This window comes from Rhinatrema bivittatum, chromosome 8 (assembly GCF_901001135.1).
Source record: "Rhinatrema bivittatum chromosome 8, aRhiBiv1.1, whole genome shotgun sequence".
In the NCBI taxonomy this organism is placed as follows: domain Eukaryota; kingdom Metazoa; phylum Chordata; class Amphibia; order Gymnophiona; family Rhinatrematidae; genus Rhinatrema; species Rhinatrema bivittatum.
Window position 1 is genome coordinate 267,635,976 of NC_042622.1, and position 26,330 is coordinate 267,662,305.

The following is a 26,330-nucleotide window of genomic DNA, read 5'->3' on the forward strand; positions in this document are numbered from 1 at the left end:
TTGTGTGTGTGTTCACATTTAGGATCAATCGCTTGGTAACTGGAGGCTGAAGAGGCAAATAGGAGAGGGAGATGAGATTGCCTATAAATTTACTCCAAAGTACATCCTGAAGGCCGGACAGACGGTAAAGGTGCGTAAGAACAGATTCCTTCACCTGTGTGGCTGCTGATAAACCATAAATATGGGAAATATCAAGAGGTTAAATGCGGTGAGGAGCTTGCTGTAGACCCAGAATAGGAACTTTCCATCTTGCAGTTCAGATGTCAAACGTTTAAAGCCCTTTACCTGGGTAAATCTGATAAAAGTATACAGAGGGACTTTGCCATTCTCCATGGACATGCAGCAACATAACAGCGTGCACCAAGTAGTAGAGACCATCATTTGATGGCATCGATTCAGAGAAAATACATGCTCCATAGCTCGGAAACCCTAAAGTCTTTCTGAGCATGCACAGGAGTTCCCACATCACTTACTTCAGTCTTTTTTTTTTCATCCACCTCAACATTCAGTCAGAAGCTTTTTTCACTCACTCATTTTGGCTGTTGCTTTTTTGGAAACCATAGTTCTTGCTATTTTTCAAATTGTTTTGTTTTCTTTTTTTATTTCTCTGTCGTTTAAAAAAAAAATAAAATAAAAAAAAATAAATTTTATTTGCTTTACAATGTCTGAGAAATCACCAAAGGTAGGAAAGAACCCATTCAGATTCTTTTCCAGCTGCCACTATAAGATGGGGAGCCAGGATCTTCACAACTTGTGCCTGAAATGTCTTGGTCCCACACACGAATCCCACCCAAAGTGGCCCATGTGGTAGAATGTTGCCTTGTGCCAAGGCCTATAGAAGCAGGAGTATTCCCTGTGAATTATTTTCCAGACACAAAACACTTTGGGACCAATATCACAACGATCAGAGTCTCAGGTGCGGAGGGTCATCATCCACTTCCCAGGGTGCCAATACTAAGAAGCTTTGAGGAACTAGCAAACCATCCTTCAGTTGAAGCCGGGCGACCGGGGGTTAGATACCCCAGCCTGAGTCTCGCCCGCAACGGTCCAGTGGCTTCGATAGCCAGGGGCTCCTGGTTCCCTCGACCACTGAAGAGGCTCCCCTCACTCCTTTCCTCAAGCCCCAGGAGTTCCTGTTTAAAGTTTCTTGAGGAAAAAAAAAAAAAAAGAAACTGAGCAGATCCTTTTCAAGGTAGGCAGAGTTTGTTCTGGGGACGGGCCGTTGGCGGGCCAGTTGGAGTGGGGAGCTCGAACCCCGTGGGTCTCAACGATGGCCTGGGGCTCCAGGTAGGAAGGTGGGGGGGGGGGGGGGGAGGAGGCCTTCATGTGCGTGCTAGGCCGTATTTTTTCACGCCGGCAGCTCTCCACAGAGCAGTTTTCGCGCCTGCAGGGAGTTTGCTATTTTTAGCTCCTGCAACCACGCGAAGGTTTCCCGGCTTGTTTTTTTTTTCTTTTTTAGTGACTACTGCGTGGCTGCTCGGTCCGGATTATGGCACCCCGACCCAAAATGTGGGACCTGCACGCGTGTGGCAAGCCAGGGTAGGCCCTAGATGCTAGTTCCCTCTGTTCTGCCTGTTCCACAGGGCAGGAGGGAACTTCCTGAGGGGAGACATCAGGCAGACAAAGGCTCCGTTCCTCCGGGCCACAGTCCTCCTCAGCGGGGGAGGGTGGCTCCCGGCGAGTGTTGTGGGAGAAGGATGCCCCTCCCATTCTATCACCGGTGGATCAGATTTCCACCTTTGGGGATGACCCTCCTGCTGAGGGGGGGGTGCCGATTCGGGGGAGCTCTGTCCTGAGTTTGTGCTGCTGTTGCACCAGGCGTTCCTGGCTAGGATATAGGCGATCCTGAAGAGAGCAGCACGGCCGGACGTTTTGGCGGAGCTTCCACCGAAGCGGGTATCCATGGGGCCCCTGGACCTCCAACAACCTTCAGGGGCTCGACAGGGGGCCCAAGTCGAGGATAGGTTGCCGGTCCCGCTCGGGGATCCCTCAGGCTCTGGAGTAGATCAGGATCCGGAACTCACCCATGATATGGGTGATGGCAACCAGGACGACCCGGACCCAGACGACCTCCCACCCTCGGAGGGTGATGATCCCAGCGTGGTCCGCTTATTTAAGTGGGAGGAGTTCCGGCCTCTCATTCCCCAGATCTTGGAGGTCCTGGGGATCAAGGTTTCGCAGGAAGAGTCTGACAGCGAAGGAGTTAACCCGGTTCAGGATGGGATTCGGGGACTGACGACTTCCTTCCCATTCCCTAAGAAGCTCCGCAAGCTGGTGACCCGGAAGTGGGACTCACCAGATGCTGGTTTGAAAATGGGTAGAGCCATGGCGAAACTTTGCCCCCGTCACAAGATGTTTTGGATCTTCCGAAGATGGACGCGGCAGTGTCTGCCGTGACTAGGATCACCATTCCTATGGCGGGGCTGCTGAGCTGAAGGACATACAGGACCGCAAGCTGGAGATATACCTTAAGCGAGTCTTCGAGGTCTCCGCGCTGAGTCTCAGGGCGGCAATTTGTGCCAGCCTCATGCAGAGAGCCTGTCTTTGGGTCCAGGAGGCATTCGCAGCTCTGAGTGCCAACGGCGGGGAGCCCTTGTAAGCCACACAACTGGAGGCAGGTGTTGCCTATGTCGCAGATGCATTGTATGACTTGGTTTGGACCTCGACGCGTAGTATGGTGTCTGCTGTCACGGCTCGTAGACTCCTCTGGTTACGGAATTGGTCAGCAGATTTGTCTTCCATGTCTCAATTCTGTAACCTCCCCTTTAAGGGCAGGCTTCTCTTTGGGGGTGATCTGGACCAATTGGTAAAATTACTGGGGGAGTCCAAAGGCAACCGACTTCTGGAAGATAGAAAACTTTCTGGGAAAGTTTTTCCCCCTCGAGCTCATTTTCGGATTCTCGCAGATTTCGCACTGGTAGGTCTTCAGCTCCTTCGGGGCCCAGGCTAGTCTCGGGGCATCAGCAGTCGTTTCGTGGAGGTCGGCACCCAGGCAGAGAGTCCACAGGCCAGGGTGCTGGACATGGAAAACCCTCCCAATGAAGCCAGGGGCACCCATTCCGTCGTTGAAGCTGTCGGAGGCAGATTGTCGAGCTTCTACGCGAAGTGGGAAAAGATTACCTCTGACCGATGGGTCTTGGGAAATGGTCTGGGAAGGTTACACTCTCGTGTTTTCGTGCCCACTGCGGGAGGCCTTTGAGGATTCTCGCATTGCTTCGCGGGCCAAGCGCTAGGCAGTACAGGGGACCCTACAATGGCTTCTTGATCTCCGGACCATTGTTCAAGTCCCCCTTGCGGAACAGGCAAGGGACGGTATTCAGTGAACTTTGTGGTTCCCAAGAAAGAGGGCACCTTTCGTCCCATTCTGAATTTGCAGAAGGTGAACCGGCGTCTGCAAGACGCTCGTTTTCACATGGAGACCTTGAGGACTGTGGTGGCCGCTGTACGCAAAGGGGAGTTTCTCGCGTCATTAGACCTCACCGAGGCATATCTCCACATCCCCATTCACCAGGATCACCAGCGGTTCCTCCGATTCAAAGGGCTGGGTCAACATTTCCAGTTTCAGACTCTTCCTTTCGGCCTGGCGACGGCCCCACATACCTTCACCAAGGTCATGGTGGTCGAGGCGGCGTTCCCATGTCGGATGCTTTGAAGAACTAGCAAACGCTGTGTGATTTCAGACTAGTTTTTAGAACCGCTCAAAGATTATAATATTCATTGTCTGAGGACAAGCAGGATGGTAGTCCTCACACATGGGTGACAGATGGAGCTCCAATGCAGAAAACTTGTGTCAAAGTTACTAGAACTTTGACTAGGCATACTGAGCATTCCCAGCATGCCCTTCAGTCTTTTCTTTTCCGTGGCGCTGTAAGCCTCGTGGTGAGATTGAGCTCAATTTGGCTGTTTTTAGCCTTGTGGAAATTTTTCTCTTTGCATTTTTTCATGGTTATTTTTTTTATTCTCAATTCCATCGCCGGGTCCCTCTTGGTGCCTCCCTGGAGTGTTTCTGGTCAGGTTTTCGGCATTTTCGATAAGCTTCCTTTTACAGTTGATTCCCCCCACCCCCGGCCTGGTAGCGGTGCTTCGGTGCCCGCTGGCCATCACTTTCAACTTTGCGGCACTTTTGTTTCGACTCATCATGGTCATGTCCTGTTTTCGCCGGTGCCCAAAGGCCATGTCTATCACTGATTCTCATGAGGTATGTATCCTCTGCCTGCGGGTATTGAATGATGTCCGGGGTTACTGCTTATGCACCCAGATGACCCCCCAAAGGGATGTTGCCTTCGACTTGCCAAGATGGATCAGCTCTTCGGGTCGAGGAAGTCCAAGCCATTGACATTGATGGACCTTGGAGCTGCACCAATGGACACTGCTCCGGAGGGACCCTCTCTGCTGAGGAGGCACTCCACGCAAAGGCCGTCGCGCGAAAGTCGTGTGCGTGCGACCCCCACCACACGGCATGGTCCAAACCCCAAACTGAAGAAGGCAGCGCCTAAAGGAGCAGGGGAACCGAGACACCAGAGCCGCGACGTGCTGTCCTACCTGCAAAAATGGTGAAATAAAAAACTTTTTTCTTTAACACTCTTTATAGAGTGCCTAGCTACAGGTTCCTACCGTCCCCTGGCAGGGTGAGTGAACTGGGCTTCCCGATGCCAACGCTGGCGGCTATTTGAATGGTGGTGAGCGGCAGGGTCTCCGACTCTCTGCCCGAATGCCTCAACTACCAGAGGGGATGGTCCCCCCCCCCCCCGGGACCTAGCAACCCTCTGGGAGGCTGAAGACTTCAGAGGTCCAATCTTCTTATTTTCTTCCTTTTTTTTTTTTTTTTTTTTTTAAACTCAGACTGCTGGAGACAGAGAAATACTGGCAGACTGCAGGTGGCACCTCAACTTAACTGGCAGTGTCAGTCAAAAACTTCTCTGTCTCCATCTGCTGGAGGGGAGGCAAAACCCAGCTGTCTGAACTGATCCATGGTACTACAGGAATGAAAATTAGCAAGTAAGAACAAATTTCCTTTCTACAGGGCACCTATCTTCTGTGCATATCCAAAACACACTGGCAATTCACCTCGGCAGAGCTTTTCAATTGGTTCAGTGTGCTGCAGCAGTCAAAAAAGCAAACAATTTTGGGAATTATTAGAAAGGGAATGGTGAATAAAACGGAAAATGTCATAATGCCTCTGTATCGCTCCATGGTGAGACCGCACCTTGAAAACTGTGTACAATTCTGGTCGCCGCATCTCAAAAAAGATAAAATTGCGATGGAGAAGGTACAGAGAAGGGCTACCAAAATGATAAGGGGAATGGACAGCTCCCCTATGAGAAAGTCTAAAGAGGTTAGGACTGTTCAGCTTGGAGAAGAGCCGGCTGATGGGGGATATGATAGAGGTGTTTAAAATCATGAGAGGTCTAGAACGGGTAAATGTGAATCGGTTATTTACTCTTTCGGATAATAGAAAGACTAGGGGGGCACTCCATGAAGGTAGCAAGTAGCACATTTAAACTAATCGGAGAAATTTATTTTTCACTCAAGCTGCCTAGTCTCTTCAGAAAAGCATTTTATCTGGGAAAAACTGAAGACAATTTAAAGAATCTACTCAATTCATGTCTTATGACGTCAATAGACAAGGCCATGCATTGACAAAGCAAACACTGTCAGCATGGCTTTTGCATTGCATTTCTTTTTGCAGTAATTCAACTCCCATGAAGAATTCAAGCCCACCAGATAAGAGCCATGGCAGCCAAACAAGCCCAGTTACGTAATGCTTCATGCAGGACGTTTACAAAGCTGCCGTTTGATCTTTCATGCACATCTTCACAAGTTTTGAAAATTGCCTCCTTAATTTTAGTTTTGGCAGCTGGGGAGATGAGCTGAGTAACACATTTCTTCCTTGATTAAATTAGAATTGCAGGCTTTATACTGCTAGGAGGAAAACCTATATTCTAGAACTTTTCTGGCTAGGAAGTAGCACTTGTGCAGCCTTCAGGCCCTGCTACCCTCTTTCCTGTTCATGCCCTTTGTTTATTGTTAAACATGTACAATTGTATGATTGAAAACTGAGAGAGACTCTTTTTATAAGGCCCTCATCGTGTGCAACTATTTATATCACTATAGGAGGGCCAGCTAATAACTCAGGGTGAGGCTTTGGTTGTGGTGTAGGGTGTAGGGGCCAGTTTGACATGCAGAGTGAGACATACAAACAGCACAGGACACCTCAGTAAAGATTTGATGTCATTTGGAGTGAGGAAAAGTCTCACAAAGATGAGATTTCTACAATGTTCTCTTGCCCTAGCTTGATGGACTCTATAACAGGGTCAGGGAAATATCTATAGTGCCCAAAGTGCCTGACAGGCACAATATAAATCAAATAAATAAAATGTTTGTACATGATTTAATTTTTTCTTTTTGAAGTTTTTCATGTTTTCTAGCCTTTACCTCACTGTCGCTGATTCTCTGCTGGTGCCTTCATCTTGCTCAGACTAATCCTCCGCTGTTACTGACCTCTGAACAAGCCTTCTCCTTGCTCTGTACCTGATCTCCACCCTCCCTCCTGTCACCAATCTTTGCTTAAGCCTTCATGTCGCTCTCATTGTGATATTTTGTGAGGCTTCCGTTGTCCCCTCCCTGCTTATATCTATCTATCTATCTATCTATCTATCTAAAATATGTGCCTAGCTTGCTGGGCCAGCCTGCTTGCTTCCTTCAGTTCATTTATCTATATCTGCATTTTCCATTGTTCCAGGTAAAATGTTTTAAGTTTTTATCTGCTTTTTGTCACTGTGGATCCAATCCTAAAGCAAACCAGAGCTCCAATTGTAATTTCAACTGAGAATTGCCTTGATTTTTCTGTATAATACCAGGAGGAGTGCTGACTACCTCTCTTCTTACGTTTCTTTTAGATTTGGGGTTCAGATGCTGGTGTTGCTCATAGCCCACCATCGGTGCTAGTGTGGAAAAGCCAAAGCAGCTGGGGTACTGGAGCCAGTATCCGTACATACCTTGTTAATGCAGATGGTGAGGTAAGCTTTGCTGTCAGCAGTTTCTATTTAAGCCGTGGGGCCTAAGCCCAGTATCATATTCATTGTTCTTGTAGACCAGAGGTTGGCAACATTTTTTTTTTATCTAATGCCAAAAACACCATCTCCTGGAGAGATGCTGGCATTGCCAGACAAACTGGAGTCTTCCTCTTCATTCCCCATCTTATGCAGTCCTGTCTCTGAGTATTAATCCAGTCTTCAGTCAATTCTTCGATGGGGAGCTCCTACAGTCGTGCCTCCTACTAAAATCCACCTTCAAACATTTCTCCCTTCCCAGTGAACACACACTGCCAGACCTCTGATACTTCACTGCATGCCATGGATCTTCTTGTATTCCTCTCGTTTAGTCTCCTGGAGAGGGTGGCAGTATCACCCCCAGCCTCCATAGCTGTGCTCACTTTCTGATGTGGATACTGCCACCACTGCAGTCAGGTGCACAGGTTGGCCCACAGGGGACGAAGGGGGATCATCCTGGTATGTGTCTAGTTTCTTCCTGCATGCCTGCTAGTGACATGCCCATTGGAGATTGCCTCCCCCCTAATGTAAGTAATTGGTAGCATTTATACAGCCCCCAAGACCTGTCTGCTAAATGGACTGCAGCAAAGCTGGCCTGAACTAGTACAGGGAGCCCGTGACTGTTGCATCCAGAAGTTCAGCTTTTTTTTCTGCACCCCCTATACCCCCAAAGTACTGATTTTGTAGGGCTCTTCCTGTGCCACGCGGTGGATAAATGATCAGGTATGACTTACTCTTGTTGCCAGTCCTGTGCTAGTTCTGGCTTTATGTTGCAAAACGCATCCTGGCTGTAAACAGCTCAACCAAGCCACTTAAAGTCATTTTTTCTGCAGCAATGTTAGAAGCCAGGGTCACACACAAAATATAAAGAATCAGTTTCCAATGTTAGTCTTGTATGGCAAGTAATCTATATTTTTCAAAAACAATCTTCACTATTCTTCCACTAATTTTAGGACCTTATTTGCTGCTACCAGTCAGGCTGTGTATTTGAGAAAATGACCAGGTACTGCTTGGTTCTCCATCTTTCTTTTTGTGGAAGTGGACTCTAGTATAATTTATTAGCCAAGATGCTTGCTCTTTAGGTATACAGTGGGGGGATAGGCCAGATTGAGTTCATGAAATGGCAAAAAAAAATATCAAACCAACTGAGCTGATTGTTTTCTCATTAACTATATTGTATATATGATTAGGAAACGTCTTTATTACTTCTTGATGCCTAGTTAAACCCCAAAAACTGAAACGATGACAGAAACTTCTATCTTCAAGTAAATCCTCATTCTTATGAAGGCCGAGTGCTCCAATAATTTTACAAAAGTACTCCGAAGTACTAGCATTAAAGTGGTGGCACCCTGTTAGTAACTCAGCTTCTAAAGAGCCACTTCTAATCTTTGGAGTGAGTAACAAGACCTGGACTTACTAGTGACCTGGACTGGCCACGGTCTGAGACAGGATGCTGGGTTCGATGGACCTTGGTCTAACCCAGCATGGTACAAGCATCTTTATACACATTTCTCTGTGTCTGATGTGGACTTTATGAAAGAAAATGGAAAACCAAAATGTGAGGATTATGCCAGAGGGAAAAAAAAAACTTCCTATTGAACGAGTGTCCTAAACCCCTAAGAAAGGAGTCTGACACGGTGAGACTGCGGGTCCTAAAGAGCCTCCTTTTCCCCATCCTGCAGGAAGTGGCTGTAAGAAATGTTACCAAATCTGGCATGGCGACTGTGAATGAAGAGGAGGAGGAGGATGAGGAGGCTGACTTTGGAGACGAAGACCTCTTCCACCAGCAGGTAATGTAGTGTGTACCAGTATGGGCTCCAGTATGTAGTGCAGAGTGCTGCTAAAGCATTTTACCCAATCCCTGGAGGGCAAATAGCTGAAGCTTGTTCTCGGAAGAGACGTAACCTATCCCCAGCCACCAGTGGGCGCTGGGCCTTCTGCTCTGTAGGCAGAGGTTCTTGCCCTGGGGTGTGACCTGTTCCTATAATTGGGACGGTTCAGCTATTCCAGCTTCTGGCAGACAGGCCACTCAAGGAAACTGTTCCATTGTAACTGGTTACAGGCAACGCCAGACCAGATCAGTGTTGGTGTGGGAAATACTTGAGAGGATCAGAGATAACAAGCTTACCCGAGACCTTTTCACAGCTTGCCATGCACGGAGAGAATTACCCTAGGAAAAGCTGTTTTTAACCTTATTTTTGCTTTTCTCTGCAGGGGGATCCCAGGACGACATCACGAGGCTGCTTCGTCATGTAAAAGAATCTTCCCACCTGACCGTGCTTATTTTTTTTTTTTATCATGTTATTTCCAGAGCCACTGAAAACTATTTTTGTATGCGTTGTTGGGTCACTTTCTAAGTTTTATGCTTCCTTACATTTTTGTAGAAAGTTTTTTAATCCAGCAAAACTACCTGAATTTTTGAAATAGTCTTTTTTTCACCCCCCCCCCCCTTGAAAAACACTATTAGAATGTGTGCCATTGTGGTTTTTTTCCCCATAGTGCTTTCTGCTTGTTAGTATCCAGGCTTGCAGTAGATTGATTATGCATATTATGAGAGAGCAGACCTCAGAGTGCAGAGCAATAGGTTCTGCCTGAAAGAAACTGAAGTGGCTACAATGTTAGGCCCAGCTTCCCCTCTGTACTGCTCCAGTACAGGCAGTGGCCTTTCAGGCTCTTCTCCCCATCCCCAAGCACTGGCAGCGGTAGTGCCAGCTTCCCCACGTCCTCCCCCATTGCACCAGCATAGACGGCAGCAGTACAAGCTTCTCTGCTCCTACCACAGCCCAGGCAAAAGTGGTGCAAGCCTCTCGCACCGGGTAGCCAGTGAGCTCACGTGTTTGTTTGGAAACTGTTGTCATCCACGTGCCATCCTCGCTCTCTGCTCATTGCCAAGTGTGTCTGTTGGTGGCAGCACAGCTGGGCGTAGAAGCTCTCTCCCAGGATTTCTCTTTGATGAAAGGGGGCTGGTAGCTCGGTCTAGGCTCCATGCCTGCACTCCTGAGCTCTGCTGCTTTGCTAGTCTGCAAAGATTGTAAACATTTGTATGTTTCTGGTGGCTTTTTTTTTTTTTTGTGGAAGATCTGTTCTTTGAAAGATATTTAGACTGACAGGTATGACCTAGAAATTCAGCTTTTTAGTGATTTTATTAGTTGCTTTGCTGTAATGCAAGCAGAGTAGGAAAGGAAGTTATGTCCTGCCTTGCCCTCCTGCTTAGACAGAAATCACTGGTGCTATTAAGTTTCCCTAGAATCCCCACTTTTTAGAAAGTGAGGTGCTAGAAAGGAAACCATAAGCACGCTGAAATATTTTAAAAGTCACACGGCAATTGGCAAAACAATTGTGAGTTAAGTCTTCCAGGACTCCCCTGAGGAGCTTCCCTGTCCGTCTCCAGCACTTTTGGAAACAGTCATGCTAGCAGGAAATGCTGCAAATAACATCACGCCCACTCCGGATCAGATTGGGCCATACTGGCAGTGATGTTACAGATGACAGGTACTGCATGGCCCGGTCACATCCCAGTGTGCAGGATGTAACACTTCACTTTTCTTCCAGCTGTGTTCGGCCTATGCCCCACTTGGAAGGACTTCCAAGTAATTTCTGAAAAGAAAACGTTAGATTTTTCTGTGGGAGTTTTGAGTGCATGGTTAGTGGGCTTTCTTCAGTTTACCGTAGCTGAACGCGCGACAGGTCAGCCAAGGACTGAATGACCCCCCGTTACGTAATCAATCCAGGTAGTCAATATGAACACTGTGGCACTAAGCCACAGCCCCCGGCCGCTCTATTGTATCATGTTCCTGTCCTGCTTGAGTAGTCGTAGTGAAATCATGCAATGTATGTAAAATATAACTTGCTGAAATTTGTTTTATCAGACATACAGTGACTTTTCTTAATTAGCTGTCTGATTTATTTTGGTTGGCAGTATTTTAAAGACTGCAGTCGGGGCAAAACGTTTCTTTGTAATAACACCTTCCAAACTGCTGAACTCAGATTTTCCTTGTTAACTCGTATTAAAACATTACCCTAGAGAAATATATTTATAAACATATATTTTTAGTACTTTTATTTTTAAGAGCCAGTATGTAGGGTTTGCATGATTATACAATGCAGTTGTTGAAATGCAAAAAAATGTATTCATTGCGGATTTCCAGGCCTGTTTTCCTTGGTTTACACTGGAAACCCGTGTTGGACAAGGACCTCAGTCCTTCTGAGCCATAATGTCCCACACCCCTGCTGTACTTAGCTAGGAGTAGGGGGTGTCTTGCTATGATGTCAGGAGCTGCTTTGAGTCTCTGACTAGTGTTAGTGCGTTCCAAGTAATGCCATTTCCTGGAGGCTGAGCCATTCCTGAAGATTATACAGGTTAGTTAAATTAATCCTCCCAACCTGCAGCACTACTGCTTCAATTACAGCTCTGTCATCGGACGCCTCCCTGTATTATGCAGCCTCACTTTCGAGCTGATAGTGCTGGTCTCTTGAAGTAGCTTACCTGGAAGGTGGTGTTCCTGGTCACATTCTCTTCAACTACACAAGTCAGCAACTCCAATCCTCTCACAACAGAAAGGTACTCCACACTCATCTTGCATTTCCCCCTCAAGCGATCTGTTTTTCGCCAAAATCATGCCACATGTATTGACAACAGGAGATTATTTTTTTTTTCATGTGTTCCTCTTTGAGAGGGGTGTCCCTTTCACAGCTGCCAGGGGGAATTTTGGCCTTTGCTCAACAGTGACTTAGTGGCCAGAATTAGGATGCATATGTACTATGATGTGGAGGTAGCTGAAGTCTCTGGCCAAAGTTCATCCCTGCAATAGCAGGACTAGATAGGAGGGTCTATATAAAATAGAAAAACACTGGATAGGCTCATGGTGTCATAGCCCAGTAGAAACTTGTTTTGACTGAACTAGAAGCCCAAAAGAGCAGGAAGCAAAGTTGCTGGGATCAGCAAAAGATGGTCACTGAGTATGTTGCATGCTTCTAGACATACAATCACACACAGCCCTTGGGGGGCGTCCTCCACCCTTCTTTAACTGTCATTACCAGAAAGAGAGTCAACAATCAGCTTCTGACCATAGAGTGCAAGACACATTAAGACTACTGTATTCATCCACTGGATTTCACGGAGCATGGGCAGCGCTGCACAGCTGGGCTCTGCACCTTTGGCTCCGAGGGTTGGGAAAGCAGCAGGTGATCTGCTCAGTTTTAAGCACCATGTAGCATTTTTTTTTCTGATGTGGAATCAAAAAGATTAGTTCACGAAAAGAAAACTTCTCCCTGCCTTGGGGAGGACTAAACGTCATTATTCTAGCAGAACAAACTGGGATTGAGACCGGCACATGATTGTATGGGGGGGGGGGGGGCGGGGAAACAGTGATGAGTTCAGAGCACACCTTTGTTGCTTACAGCAGTAAATTCACATTTTCCAGGAAAAATGACAGATAATATTTTGTTGTTTGGCCTCCACTGCCATCTTTTCCCCTTTAATTTCTTCCGTTTGTTCATTTTTATAAACAGAGTCCCCGAAGAAAAATTTTTAAATGGCAGCACCAGCAAAATAATTGTACATGGGGCTTTCAGTTTTCAGGGAATTTTATTTTGTGAGGCTTTGAGCTGCTGGCAGAGTTGATTCTCTGTTGCTGGCAACAGCAAAGGAACTCTACTGCCAGAAGACCCTCCCCCAGGTAAACTCTGAGCCTTGCAAAATACACAAAGAAAATATAAATTAAAAAAATAAATCCTTTTGAAAGGCCTAAACCCTGATTTGAAGTAGTTCAAGTAACAGTTAAAGTAAAATCAAGATCCCTTTGGCTCATCCTTTTTTCCTTCTAAGGATTACATTATTCTTCAAATAATTTGAAAGCTCCTCCTCATCCACATCCATCACTATAAATGCCAATAAATCAGGGTGAAATTTGGTGGTAGAGGATGTGATCAAGGTTTAGATTACAGATGGTTTTAAAAAAGATTTGAACAAGTTTCTGGAGGATCGTTACCTCCTAACTAAGGGAATGAGCAACAGGGAAGGTATCCCCCATTAGGATCTGCTGGCTATCTCCAAATGACCCAGATTGGTATACTCCAGCATGACGCGACTTGTAGTATATTATGTTTAGAGTGCTGATTCCCTCCTCTCCCAGCAGAACCCAGGGTAAGTACTTTTACATAAATTAAAAAAAAAAAAATTCTAGAAAATAGTAGTATCCATTTTGTTGCAAAATGCTGTTCCCTGTACGTACCTGGATCAGTCCAGACCCTGGGTTATGTCACCAATCCAGCAGAGGGAGGCAGAGAAACGTTCTAATGACTCTGACGTGTACCCTGGGGCGCCACCTGCAGTCCATCAGTATTTCTCTGTCTCCCAGCAGAGGTGGTCGTGCCTAACCCTGCAGTCTGTGTTAGTTTTTTTCTAGTCAGGTAGTTTAGGAACTAGTTTTAGTAGGCTTTCTATCTCTTTTGTCTGTGAGAGGCTGTTCCTGTAATTTAAATTAAAAAAAAAAAAAAAAGTCTTAATCTTGCCAGCTGTTTCACTGCCTCCCGGGAGGTTGGGAGGTCCTGAAGGGACTATCCCTCCTGGTTCTGAGGCCGCCGGAGTTGGGGAGGTTTGTACCCAGCAACCACTCCTGGCAGGGGTGATACCGGGGGGGGCACCCCGGCTCACCCACCCCGGCTCACTCACCCTGGCTCACTCACCCTAGTTGGAGCAGCTCCTGGGGTCCGCGGCATTTGGTCAGGTTAAAAAGAAAAATGTTTTTCTTTTAATTTCTATTTCTGCCAGCAGCTTTTATTGTGGTTTATTTCACTATTTCAGTGTTAGGTGGTGCCGAGGTTTTTACTTTTCGCCGGGGTATACTTTATTCTTTTTTCTTTTTCTTCGCACCGTTTTTTCTCACAATGCCGCAAGGCGTGGCCTGCCGTGCCTGTGGAAGCACGCCCAGCTCTCACGGGAGAGTCTCTGTTCTGCCTGCCTCCCCAGTGGGGAAGGCTTGTCTATTTTGTCTGCGAAAGACGCAAGTCGGCCGGCTCGTGCAGCCCCAAAGCCTCAGCGCGGCTGCTCCCCTACCCCGGACCCGTTTCGCTGCAGTGCAGGAATGGAAGCTATATTAAGTGCTATGCAAGCGGGGACACAGCAGGTTATATAGGGAGCTCTGGACCTGCCTCCCTTGTCGCCGCAGCCAGCTTTCCCTGGGGGGGACAAGCCGCGCGATACTGAGGTAGGTTTAGGTGAGGAGAGCCTTGAGGAAGCTTCAAATTCCTCTTCCTCTCTTTCAGGGGATTTTATCCGTTTTCTTCATAAGGCTTATAAGTCTAGGAAGGACCATAGAAAGTACTGGGACTGCTCAACTGGGCAGGGACTAAAGGTCCGCTCCTCCAAACGTGAGAGACCAAGTGGTTTTGGTGCTGAGTCAGCTCCAAAGCGTCCCCTTCGCTCAGGCCCGGATCATTCCACTTTTTCTACTTCAGAGGATTCCGAACATGACTCTTTGGCTATCCAGGGTAAGTCCCATCTGGATCTCGGAGGAGATCCTGGTTTGGGCAATAGTTCTGACCCTCACATAGCGGATGGGGATGATCCCAAAGTGGTCCGCCTTTTTAGGAGGGAGGAACTTAGTCCTTTGATTCCGGCAATTTTACTTGAATTGGGTCTTGAGACTCCAAAGAAGGATTCTCGGATGGGTGATATCGATCCAGTGTTGCTAGGCCTTAGGGGTCAGATGACATCCTTTCCTTTCCATCTTTCTCTCACTGACCTTTTGTACCGGGAGTGGGACACTCCTGAATTAGGTCTTAAGGTAGCACGAGCTATGGACAAGCTATATCCATTACCGGAGGAGGCTTTGGAAGTTTTGAAGTTTCCCAAGGTAGATGCTGCAGTGTCAGCTGTCACTAAGAGGACAACTATCCCAGTAATGGGAGCTACAACCCTTAAAGATCTACAGGATCGTAAACTGGAGGTTCAGCTCAAACGAATTTTTGAGGTTTCTGCACTATGTGTGCGGGCGGCTATGTGTAGTAGCTTGGCTTTACGAGCTGGCCTGCGGTGGGTCCAGTCATTGCAAAACAATTCTTCTCCCTCTAATGAGGAGGTAGCACAAGCTGGTCGATTGGAGGCTATGGTTGCCTACAGCACAGATGCTTTATATGATCTCCTCAGGACTTCAGCTCGCTCTATGTTGGCTTCAGTGTCGGCTCGCAGTCTCCTCTGGTTGAGGAATTGGTCTGCGGACGCATCCTCAAAGGCTCAGTTAGGAGCTTTACCCTTTAACGGAAAATTGCTCTTTGGAAAGGACTTGGAAGATATAATTTGTCCTTAGGTGAGAATAAGATACACAAATTACCGGAGGATCGTCCTAGAGCTTGAAGCTCCTCATCCCGCTCTCGTTTTCGGGCTGGTCGAAGATTCTGTTCTTCTTGTCCAATGGTTCCACCTGCTAAGCAGTCTTCGGGTAGGCAATAGAATTGGCCTCAGTCCTTTCGTCGCCGCTGCTTCGGAAGACCTGGAAATTCCCAAGCTTCAGGTGGAACAAAGTCTGCCTAATGAGATAGGGCCGGTCCATTCCCTGGTTCCGGTTATAGGAGGCAGGCTGTCTCTGTTTTACGGGGAATGGACCAGATGGACATCAGATCAGTGGGTTCTCACAGTGATAAATCAAGGGTACACTTTAGATTTTGTTCAGCGGCTTCACCACCGATTTCTGATTTCACCATGTTCTTACCTGGAAAAACGTCATGCAATAAAGGACTCTCTGCAGCGTTTGAGCGACCTCAGAGCTATAGTTCCAGTTCCGCAATCTGAACAACGGAGGGGTCATTACTCAATTTTCTTTGTCGTTTCAAAAAAGGAAGGAGCCTTTCGTCCCATTCTCGACCTCAAGAGTCAACAGTTGCCTATGGATTCCCAAGTTTCGAATGGAAACTCTCCAGTCCGTCATAGCTTCGGTACACAAGGGAGAGTTCCTAGCGTCTCTTGACCTTGTGTTACTGAGGCCTATCTTCACATCGGCATTCGTTCTGATCATCAGAAGTTTCTCAGGTTTTGCATCTAGGACAGCATTATCAATTCAGGGCTCTCCCGTTCGGGTTAGCCACAGCTCCCAGAACATTTACCAAGGTAATGATTGTGGTGGCAGCACAACTCAGGAAGGAGGGCCTATTGGTCCATCCGTACCTGGACGACTGGTTAATTTGGGCGAAGTCGGAGTCTTTGTCGCTCAACGGTCAGCAGAGTCATCGACCTTTTGCAGTCTCTAGGCTGGGTGATCAACAAGGACAAGTCACCTAGTCCCTTCGCAGTCTCTGGAGTTTTTGGGCGCAATGTTCAACACTTGTCAAGGGAGCGTGTTCCTTCCAGAACATCACCTTCTCAAGCTGCAAACGCAAAGCCGAAACTTACTGTCCATTCCTATACCATGTGTACGGGATTATTTGATAGTCATCAGCTCAATGACTTCTACTCTGGAGTTGGTTCCCTGGGCCTTTGCGCATATGAGGCTACTTCAGTCTGCATTGCTTTCACGCTGGAATCCGGTTTCGGAACTATACCACCTTCCCCTTCCTCTTACAGAGAAGGCTCAATTCAGTCTGGGTTGGTGGTTGCAGCTGGTCAATCTACGGCGGGGAGTACCTCTAGAGATTCCGGAATGGACTATAGTCACCACCGACGCCAGTCTTTCAGGCTGGGGAGCGGTATGTCAGAAAACATCAGTTCAAGGTCAGTGGTCCGAAGAAGAGGCACGGTGGTCGATCAATTAGAGACCAGAGCGGTACGCTTGTCCTTGATCCCTCTTCAACCTCTCCTATGCGGGAAGTCGGTGCGGATTCTCTCTGACAATGCGACTATGGTAGCGTACATCAACCGCCAGGGAGGAACTCAAAGCCACCTGGTAGCGGGGGAAGTGCAGCAGCTGATCACCTGGGTGGAACAACATCTGCTCAGCATTGCAGCTTCTCACATTGCCAGGGTAGACAACGTTCAAGCTGACTTCCTCAGTCATCATCTCGACCCGGGGGAGTGGGAACTGTGCAAAGAAGCCCATCAGTTGCTATGCAACAGATGGTCCAGTCTGGCAGTGGATCTCATGGCAACATTCCAGAATTCCAAGGCCCCTCGGTTCTTCAGCTGCAGGAGGGAAAGAGGAGCATAAGGAGTGGACATTCATGTAGTTCCTTGGCCAAATGATGTTCTTCTCTATGTGTTTCCACCCTGGCCTCTGATCGGCAAGGTCCTGCGTCGGATAGAGCTTCAATGAGTCCACGTTGTTTTAGTGGCTCCAGAGTGGCCACGCCATCCGTGGTTCATGGACTTGGTCAGTCTGGCACTGGACGGTCCCCAATGATTTCGGGATCTGCCGTGCCTCTTGTCTCAGGGTCCGGTTTGTTTGGAAGAGGTCGAACGCTTCTCTCTAGCGGCATGGCTTTTGAGAGGCGCCGGTTAAAAAACAAAGGTTATTCTGATGCTGTGGCAACTACTTTATTGTGTTCTCGTAAGCCTTCTACATCTTTGGCTTATGCGAGGGTGTGGAGAGTTTTGAAACGTGCTGTATTGAGCACCAATTAGATCCGGTGCAGTCTTCCATATCGGATATTTTGTCTTTTTTACAAGATGGTTTAGCGAAAGGTTTGTCCTGCAGTTCCTTACGTGTCCAAGTTGCAGCTCTTGGATGCTTTTGGGGTAAGGTTCGTGGATTATCCTTGGTGGCACATCCGAACGTAGCGCGTTTTCTCAGAGGCACAAAACATCTACGTCCGTTCTGGAACCCTTGTCCTGCATGGAGTTTGAATTTGGTTCTTAGGGCTCTGTGTGCGGCACCTTTTGAACCCCTTAAACATACGACTTTGAAAGATCTTATGTTGAAGGCGGTTTTCCTTGTGGCCATCTCCTCAGCTCATAGAATTTCGGAGTTAAAGGCCTTGTCCTGCAGAGAGCCCTTTATTAGAATTTCCGATACGGGAGTTTCATTACGTACTGTGCCTTCTTTTTTTACCCAAGGTTTTCTTCTTTTCTTACCCAAGGTTTTCTTCTTTTCATTTAAATCAGTTGGTAGAGCTTCCAGCTTTTCCAAGTTTAGATCATACGGATCCTTCCTCTAAGGATCTCAAGAAACTGGATGTGCGACGTGTGCTATTGCGTTATCTTGAAGTTACCAACAGTTTTCGATTGTCTGATCATTTGTTTGTTCTGTGGAGTGGTCCTCATAAGGGTCAAAATGTTTCCAAGGCTACGATTGCTCGCTGGTTAAAAGAAACCATTCTGTCAGCTTATCTTCTGGCTCGTCGAGATCTTCCGGAAGGTTTGAGGACTCATTCCACTAGGTTGCAAGCTACATCATGGACGGAGTGTCAACTAGTTTCTCCTCAGGAGGTTTGTAAGGCAGCGACTTGGAAGTCGCTGCACACTTTTGCTTGTCATTACCTCTTAGATGTCCAGGCTCTGAGTTCGGCAGCCTTCGGAGAGAGTGTTCTCTGAGCGGGACTCTCTGGGTCCCACCCCAAGTAAAACAGCTCTGGTACTGATCCAGGTATGTACAGGGAAAGGAAAATTGGTTCTTACCTGCTAATTTACGTTCCTGTAGTACCATGGATCAGTCCAGAGGCCCGCCCTTTTTAAGTCTCCTTATAGCAATTATTTTTTTCTTAGAGTCCGCTCGTTCACTGTTCTGGTGTATCAACCGCTTTTCATGCTGTCTACTTTCTTAATGTTTGCATGTTTATTCCCATGGTTCTTTGGGATTCTGCTACTATTTAGGATTTGTGAGTTGGAAGTATGTTATAGCGTTTAGATAGCCAGTTTTTTATTGGTTAGATTTCTGCTTTGATATCGTTCAATACTGATGGGACTGCAGGAGGCACCCCAGGGTATATGTCAGAGTCAGTAGAATGTTTCTCTGCCTCCCTCTGCTGGATTGGTGACATAACCCAGGGTCTGGACTGTTCCATGGTACTACAGGAATGAAAATTAGCAGGTAAGAACCAATTTTCCTTTAAAAGGAAAAATATAACAGGTTAGAAAAGAAGGGAGATGTAGGAATAAGACCAGATGCGTAAACATGAGCTACGAAACAGGCAAGTTAATAGTGGGAAGAGCCTTGCGAGTGCTGCTACTTGAAAGAAAAGTACAGGTGTACGCTCTGTCTGTTTGCTTCGTCGTGCGCAGCTCTGAAGGATGGGTTACAGGTGGCTGCAAGTCTAAGCAACCTGCAAGCGCCTGATATGAATTGAATTCAGAATCGCTGTCATTTTCCAGACTTTCAGATCTCTGATGCTTCTAAAGGCACAAGTGGTGTTCTTATGAACATAAATGACTATAACAGCAGGTATCCAATAGATTCTCCACTTCATTACCTAAAATGAACAGAGTTTCCATAGAAATCTTGGTAAAGGAGGATTTTTCTCCTTGAGAGAGTGGCTTCTGGGAAGCTCAAGCCAGTAAATTGGAATTTGATCAATATAATGTGATTTATCTATAGTTAGAGCTGTGATTCTTTGCTTATGATTGGTGCCTGAAGTAAAGGAAAGTGATGGGCCCAGTGGTGCGTATGGGACTGCCTGCAGCAGGCATAGCTTCCTGTCTGAAAATTCCATTTCCATGCCCAGCTGGCTGTAGCCCTTTCCAGGGTAGACTTGGAGATGGTCATTTCCAGACTGCTGCCTCCTCCAGCTGAGCTCCACCATCGCTGTGCAAAGAGCTGGCTTAGCTGCAGAGCATTAAGGGGCAATGGCTCCAGTACTGCTGACGTATTTGCCTCTGAAAATGTGCTTCCAGAATCCAGAAGAAATGTCACTGTGAATCAAACATAACTGTGATGCCAAATTCTTTCAGTATGCATATCTATTTTCTTTTTATATATATTGAACGCGCGCACCTTTGAGATTTTAGATAAAAGGAGGGTGCCTATAATAATGTGGTTTTTACTTTTTTTAAGTTTTAATTCAAAACAGATTACTGGGTTGAAAGGAAAAATAGGGTTGTGAAAGCAGTAAGTGGAAGGCTGATTTGTAATTAAAAAAAAAAAAAAATGCAATAAGGGAATTTGAGACCAAATCTCAACAAATAAAAACTGCCACAGATAGTTTCATAAATAAGTTATGGCTTTGCCCTGAAATATGCTTTGCTTTAAACTACTCTCAATGTAAAAACAATATTGTTTTCTTAACTGTGTAAAACTATATTTGCAAACTTAATGCCTTTCTTGAAATGCTAAGGTCTAGAGAAAAATTGTGATTTTAAAAAATGTGTTCAAAGAAGCACAATGTGCTGTGTTTTGACTTGAATGTGAAAACTGCTGTCCTGCCTCTTACCTTTCCAAAGAGTGTTTTGTAATAATGTGGTGTTTTTATAGAACTGAGAATTCATTTCCCATTCCCTAACACCAACCTTATTTTGGGGGAAAACCCTGATGGAGGAAGAGGTTCAAGTTGTTACATGGAAGAAGGGAATCTGTAGCCATCTTTTCTCTGGATCTGTCTTTGTTCCTGGCTGGTGTTTAGTGTGGCTCTTTACTCGGGTTAGAATTTCCACTCTTATTGTATGCAGGACCCTGCTACATTATTGAGGGCCATGTTCTGTAGCACTTCAGAGCTGCTCGCTGTCTGCTTTCCAAAGCGGAATAGTTATGGAAACAGGACACTAGAAATATCAGCTGTCGTTAAACTTCAAGGAAGTTTTGGACAGCCATTGATAACTTTGTGGTGGGGTGACGTGTGTCATTGGAGATCCAACCACTCACACACTAAGCTTACTTAGCAATAAGCTATCTTAGATAAACCAAGGTGCACACTTAGTAAGAAAATGGTCCTTAAGACTAAAGTCTGTTTTCATAGTGAGGATACATTTTGACTTGAAGTGTGATTTTTAACAAAGTGACCTGTGTGTAGCTGATATTCTGTTTATGAACAGGTCCTGAATCATTCCTGACAAGGTCGTCGCCACACTGGACATGTGGTTCAGTGTTTTTATAGCTTATGAAGTTTAAATTTGACAGATAAAATAAAATGTAGTGTTTGGAAAAAATGTAAAATTATTGGAAACGTACATTGAGTTTACGGAATATATAATCTAGACTTTAACATTTCAGCGCTCGTTTAATCGTTAAAATAAAATTATGCATGCCAAATGTCTTTCTCAGTGATTTGTAATATACATTTTATGACTGGAACCTTTTTTTGTACAACACACTCCAATAAATAGTTTGCATTTTATATGAGCTTCCTTGTCACTCTCTCTCTCTGGTTTCTGAAAAGGGACTTGCCATCCTCAGAACTGAAGATGACTTCATTCTCCTGCCTCTAAGGGCAAGGTGTGTTTCCCATTTGAGGAAATATGACCTAGAGAGGCTAATAAAGTAGGCTGCATCCAAGGAAGTCCACTTCTGTTACAGAGTGCAACCATTTTGTGCCAGTAACAACAGAGTAGTCAATGATGTGTCAGTGTTCTATGTCCCACAATCGAAAGAGCACTCTGACATCCTTGCCTTTCTGCTGGTGGAACACATGGTTAAGCTGGTTTCCCTGTACGTACCCGGATCAGTCCAGACTGCTGGGTCTTGCCTCCCTTCCAGATGGAGATGGAGAAAAACATGAAGGGCACTCCCTCTTAACCTGGTGTGCCTCCTGTGTCTCTTCAGTATGTCTCTGTCTCCAGCAAATGGAGGTGGTGTAGAACCTGCAGTCCTGAACTAACTTTAAAAGTTGCAAAAAATAAATAAATAGAAAGCCAGGTTCAGGATAGGATCAAGCAGGACAACAAAGGAACTTTTTTCTCTACAGCTGAACTTGTGGTGCTGGTCCTCCCAGGGGGGTAGGCGGGTCCTGGTGGGACCATCCCTCCCCCCCTGGTGGTAGGTGTCTTTGGAGCTGGGGTTGGTGACCCTGTGGGGGCTGGGGTGATTACCGGTGGTGTGGTCTGGTCCCTCTCCTCCCCTCCACCCCCCGCACAGGCTCCAGAGCAGGACTCCTCTCGGTGAGTGAATTAAAAAAAAAAAAAAAGCCGTGCAGTCCTTTTCTTTTCCTGGGGAGGAGGACATATCTGAGGCGGCGGTTAAGTCCTGTGGTGCGGGCAGTCATCCGAAGTGGCAGGGGGATCAGGCTGATCCGTTCCCGCTGAGCGTGGGAATGGCAGCCATCTTTGATTCATTTGCTGCTATGTCGGATTGGGCAGAAGAGGGAGGGGATCTCGCACCACAGCTTTCACCCCCAGATTTGAGTCCTGTGAGCCCCCAGGACTAGTTTGTTTGTTTTTTAATTTTTTTTATTGACTTCCAGATAAGTAAGGATAATGTCATATACATAAACAGTAGAAGTCATAAGTTATACAAAATAAAATAAACCCCCCTTGCTCTGTCATCGTACATCATAAAACAAAGTAGACAAAATCATATATAATTAAGCCTTCCATGATACAGTAAGTGGTGGTGCGGTCTACAGCAAAGCAGGACACAACAGTAGGTGTACAACTTATACCTTAAAACTCTGGTCTGAAAGATCTCCAAATGAGTGTCCCCATGCCCTTTATGATAGATTACGTCTCTTAAGAACATAAGAAATTGCCATGCTGGGACAGACCAAGGGTCCATCAAGCCCAGAATCCTGTTTCCAACAGAGGCCAAAAACCAAGCCACAAGAACCTGGCAATTACCCAAACACTAAGAAGAACCCATGCTACTGATGCAATTAATAGCAGTGGCTATTCCCTAAGTATAATTGATTAATAGCCATTAATGGACTTCTCCTCCAAGAACTTATCCAAACCTTTTTTAAACCCAGCTACACTAACTGCACTAACTACCTTCTCTGGCAACAAATTCCAGAGCTTTATTGTGCGTTGAGTGAAAGAATTTTCTCCGATTAGTCTTAAATGTGTTACTTGCTAACTTCATGGAATGCCCCCTAGTCCTTCTATTATTCGAAAGTAAATAACAGAGTCACATCTACTCGTTCAAGACCTCTCATAATCTTAAAGACCTCTATCATATCCCCCCTCAGCCGTCTCTTCTCCAAGCTGAAAAGCCCTAACCTCTTCAGCCTTTCCTCATAGGGGAGCTGTTCCATCCCCTTTATCATTTTGGTTGCCCTTCTCTGTACCTTCTCCATCACAACAATATCTTTTTTGAGATGCGGCGTCCAGAATTGTACACAGTATTCAAGGTGTGGTCTCACCATGGAGCGATACAGAGGCATTTTGACATTTTCCGTTCTATTAACCATTCCCTTCCTAATAATTCCTAACATTCTATTTGCTTTTTTGACTGCTGCAGCACACTGAGCCGACGATTTTAAAGTATTATCCACTATGATGCCGATCTTTCTCCTGGGTGGTAGCTCCTAACATGGAACCTAACCGTGTAACTACAGCAAGGGTTATTTTTCCCTATGTGCAACACCTTGCACTTGTCCTCTTAAGTAGATAGGGATCCCATATAGCATGAAGTTTCGACAAGATATGTCTCTTAACTGCTGTCGATTTGTGCATTGTACATACTTTACTATCATCCCTTTAAGATGAGTATTTCCTAGCGTGTAGCAGATGGACTCAAAACAAATGGGTATTGTGTGCTCGTGCTAGCAGTTGGAGACGGATCTGACGTCAGCACGGGTACATATACCCCCCACAGGAAGTGTAGCAATTCAGTAATTTCCATCTCCAAAGCAGTTTGGAGCTACTCCATGCTCGCTGAGCGTGTATCCAAATTCTAACGACTAAATTACTGGAAGAAACCTATTGAAGTCAAGCCCCGCACTCCTGCGGTGATACCTGGAGGTCACTCACCCAGTTGAGTTTCCCGAACGGACTTCCGTGGTCCTTCGGAGGTAAGAGCCTCGGTCCGGTGGCCGGTTTGTGGCAGGGACCTAGCCCCCGAGTGAGAAGGGCTCGGGCGCGGCTTGGCCCCCGAGTGAGAAGGGCTCGGGCGCGGCTTGGCCCCAGAGCGAGACGAGTTCGGGAGCGGCCTAGAGTCAGCGGGCGCACTTCCTTATGCGCGGCGGTTGAAGGTACTCTCCCCCCGCAGCCGGAGACCGCCCGGGTCACAGCCGGGAAGCGCCGAAGACAAGGTAAGGCGCATATCTTTACTTGGTCTCCGAGGAAGTGTGGATAACTGGGCCTGCCTATGAGGCAGCACGCCAAGGAGGTCGCCATTCTGCCTGCCTACTCTCCTTCGCCGATAGGCACTTGTTATTAGCACACGCGATAGGCACTTGTTATTGGCACACGCGATAGGCGCTTGTTATTGGCGCACGCGATAGGCGCTTGTTATTGGCGCACGCGATAGGCGCTTGTTATTGGCGCACGCGATAAGCACTTGTTTTGCACGTTATTCGCACATTTGTAAGTCGCCCGTGGATAGGCGCACATTGCTAAGACGCCCGTGGATAGGCGCACATTCATAACACGCCCGTTCTAGGCACATGCTGTTAAGCGCACATCATTGGGGCGATACCGAATTTCAGGCGAATGGAGCATAAGAGAGCCCATGCGGCCGCAGAGCCGGCACCTCCAGAATCGAGCATGAAAGCTCTAAGCCTCTGCTCAGCATGCAACCTCAGAGCTACACAGGGCGAGGAGGCAGACTCACTATGTGCCCAATGTGAGGAGGCCATGGGAGTTCCAGCACAGGACCGGCCCCAGCCCAGCGCCGTTCCGGCTGATCCGGTCCCTGGACCCTCATAGAAACATAGAAATGATGGCAGAAGAAGACCAAATGGCCCATCCAGTCTGCCCAGCAAGCTTCACGCATTTTTTTCTCTCATACTTATCTGTTTCTCTTAGCTCTTGGTTCTATTTCCCTTGCACCCCCACCATTAATGTAGAGAGCGGTGATGGAGCTGCATCCAAGTGAAATATCTAGCTTGATTAGTTAGAGGTAGTAGGGGTAGTAACCGCCACAATAAGCAAGCTACACCCATGCTTATTTGTTTTTACCCAGATTATGTTATACAGCCCTTATAAAAAAATTATTACTTACCTGCTAATTTTCGTTCCTGTAGTACCATGGATCAGTCCAGACCGTGGGTTATGTCCCCAATCCAGCAGATGGAGTCAGCCCAAAGCTTCGAGGGGGCGTCACCATAAGTACTACTACCCCCTCTGCAGGAGTTCAGTATCGAGAATATCAAAGCCCGAGTAAACAGAAAACCCCTGAATTGGATCAAGTTTAAACAAGACGGCAACAATGAGCCGCTGAATTTAGAACAGAGAGAACTGTACCATCCCACCAACGGATGGGAGGTCCCAACTCGTGTCGACCCCCAAGAAAAACAGTCACAGACAGTGAAACGGGGAACACGTGAAAGAACATAGTAGGCGAAGAAGAAGAAGACACTACCATATAACAGCTGAGTCAAATCAGCCGCCGAAGGCAGCCGAGCAGGAGTAGAACCCAAATGCGGTGGGCGTCTGGACTGATCCATGGTACTACAGGAACGAAAATTAGCAGGTAAGTAATAATTTTCTTTTCCCTGTACGTACCTGGATCAGTCCAGACTGTGGGATGTACCCAAGCTTCCCTAACCCGGGTGGGATTCTGCGAGGCCTGCTCGTAGAACCTGTTCGCCAAAGTGTCCATGGACGGACGAGGCGAGGTGTAGCCTGTAGTGTCTCGAGAACGTGTGTAACGATTTCCAGGTGGCCGCTCTACAGATTTCTTGCGAAGATACCGATCGACTCTCCGCCCAGGAGGCCGCCTGAGAGCGTGTAGAATGCGCCACAATACCGGGTGGAGGAGTCCGCCCCATCCCGATGTAGGAAGCGGCAATGCCGGCCTTCAGCCATCTGGCAATAGTCGTCTTCGAGGCCTGGGATCCCTTCCGGGGACCAGACCAAAGGACGAAGAGATGGTCAGAAGTCCGAAAGTCATTCGTAGCCTCCAGGTAGACCCGCAGAGTGCGCTTGACGTCGAGGAGACGAAGAGTCCGCGGCTCAGACGAAGAGAAAGAAGGCAATTCCACCGTCTGATTCACATGGAAGGCGGACACCACCTTCGGGAGGAAGGAAGGCACCGTACGAAGTGAAACGCCCGAATCGGAGAACCGGAGATAAGGTTCTCGGCAGGACAGAGCCTGCAGCTCCGAAATACGCCGAGCGGAGCATATAGCCACCAGGAACACCGCCTTGAGAGTGAGGTCCTTGATCGTCGCACTCCTCAGTGGTTCAAAAGGAGGTCCCGACATGGAACGTAGTACCAGATTGAGGCTCCAAGAGGGACAAGGATCCCGCACTGGGGGCCGCAAGTGCTTGACACCCTTGAGAAAACGGCCGATGTCCGGGTGCTGTAACAGAGATCCTCCTCCCCG

At 47.0% G+C, this 26,330-nt stretch overlaps 1 protein-coding gene across 1 annotated transcript in view; it reads left to right on the forward strand.

The window, feature by feature from the left end:
* Positions 1-21,245, forward strand: part of LMNB2 (lamin B2) — an 80,164-nt gene extending 58,919 nt beyond the window's left edge. Inside the window, exons 9-12 of the mRNA XM_029610786.1 lie at positions 23-130; positions 6,900-7,019; positions 8,735-8,842; positions 9,267-21,245. Coding sequence (XP_029466646.1) covers positions 23-130; positions 6,900-7,019; positions 8,735-8,842; positions 9,267-9,308 — 378 coding nt within the window. The 3' untranslated portion in view covers positions 9,309-21,245. The remainder of the gene's footprint in view (positions 1-22; positions 131-6,899; positions 7,020-8,734; positions 8,843-9,266) is intronic.
* Positions 21,246-26,330: the final 5,085 nt, after the last annotated feature.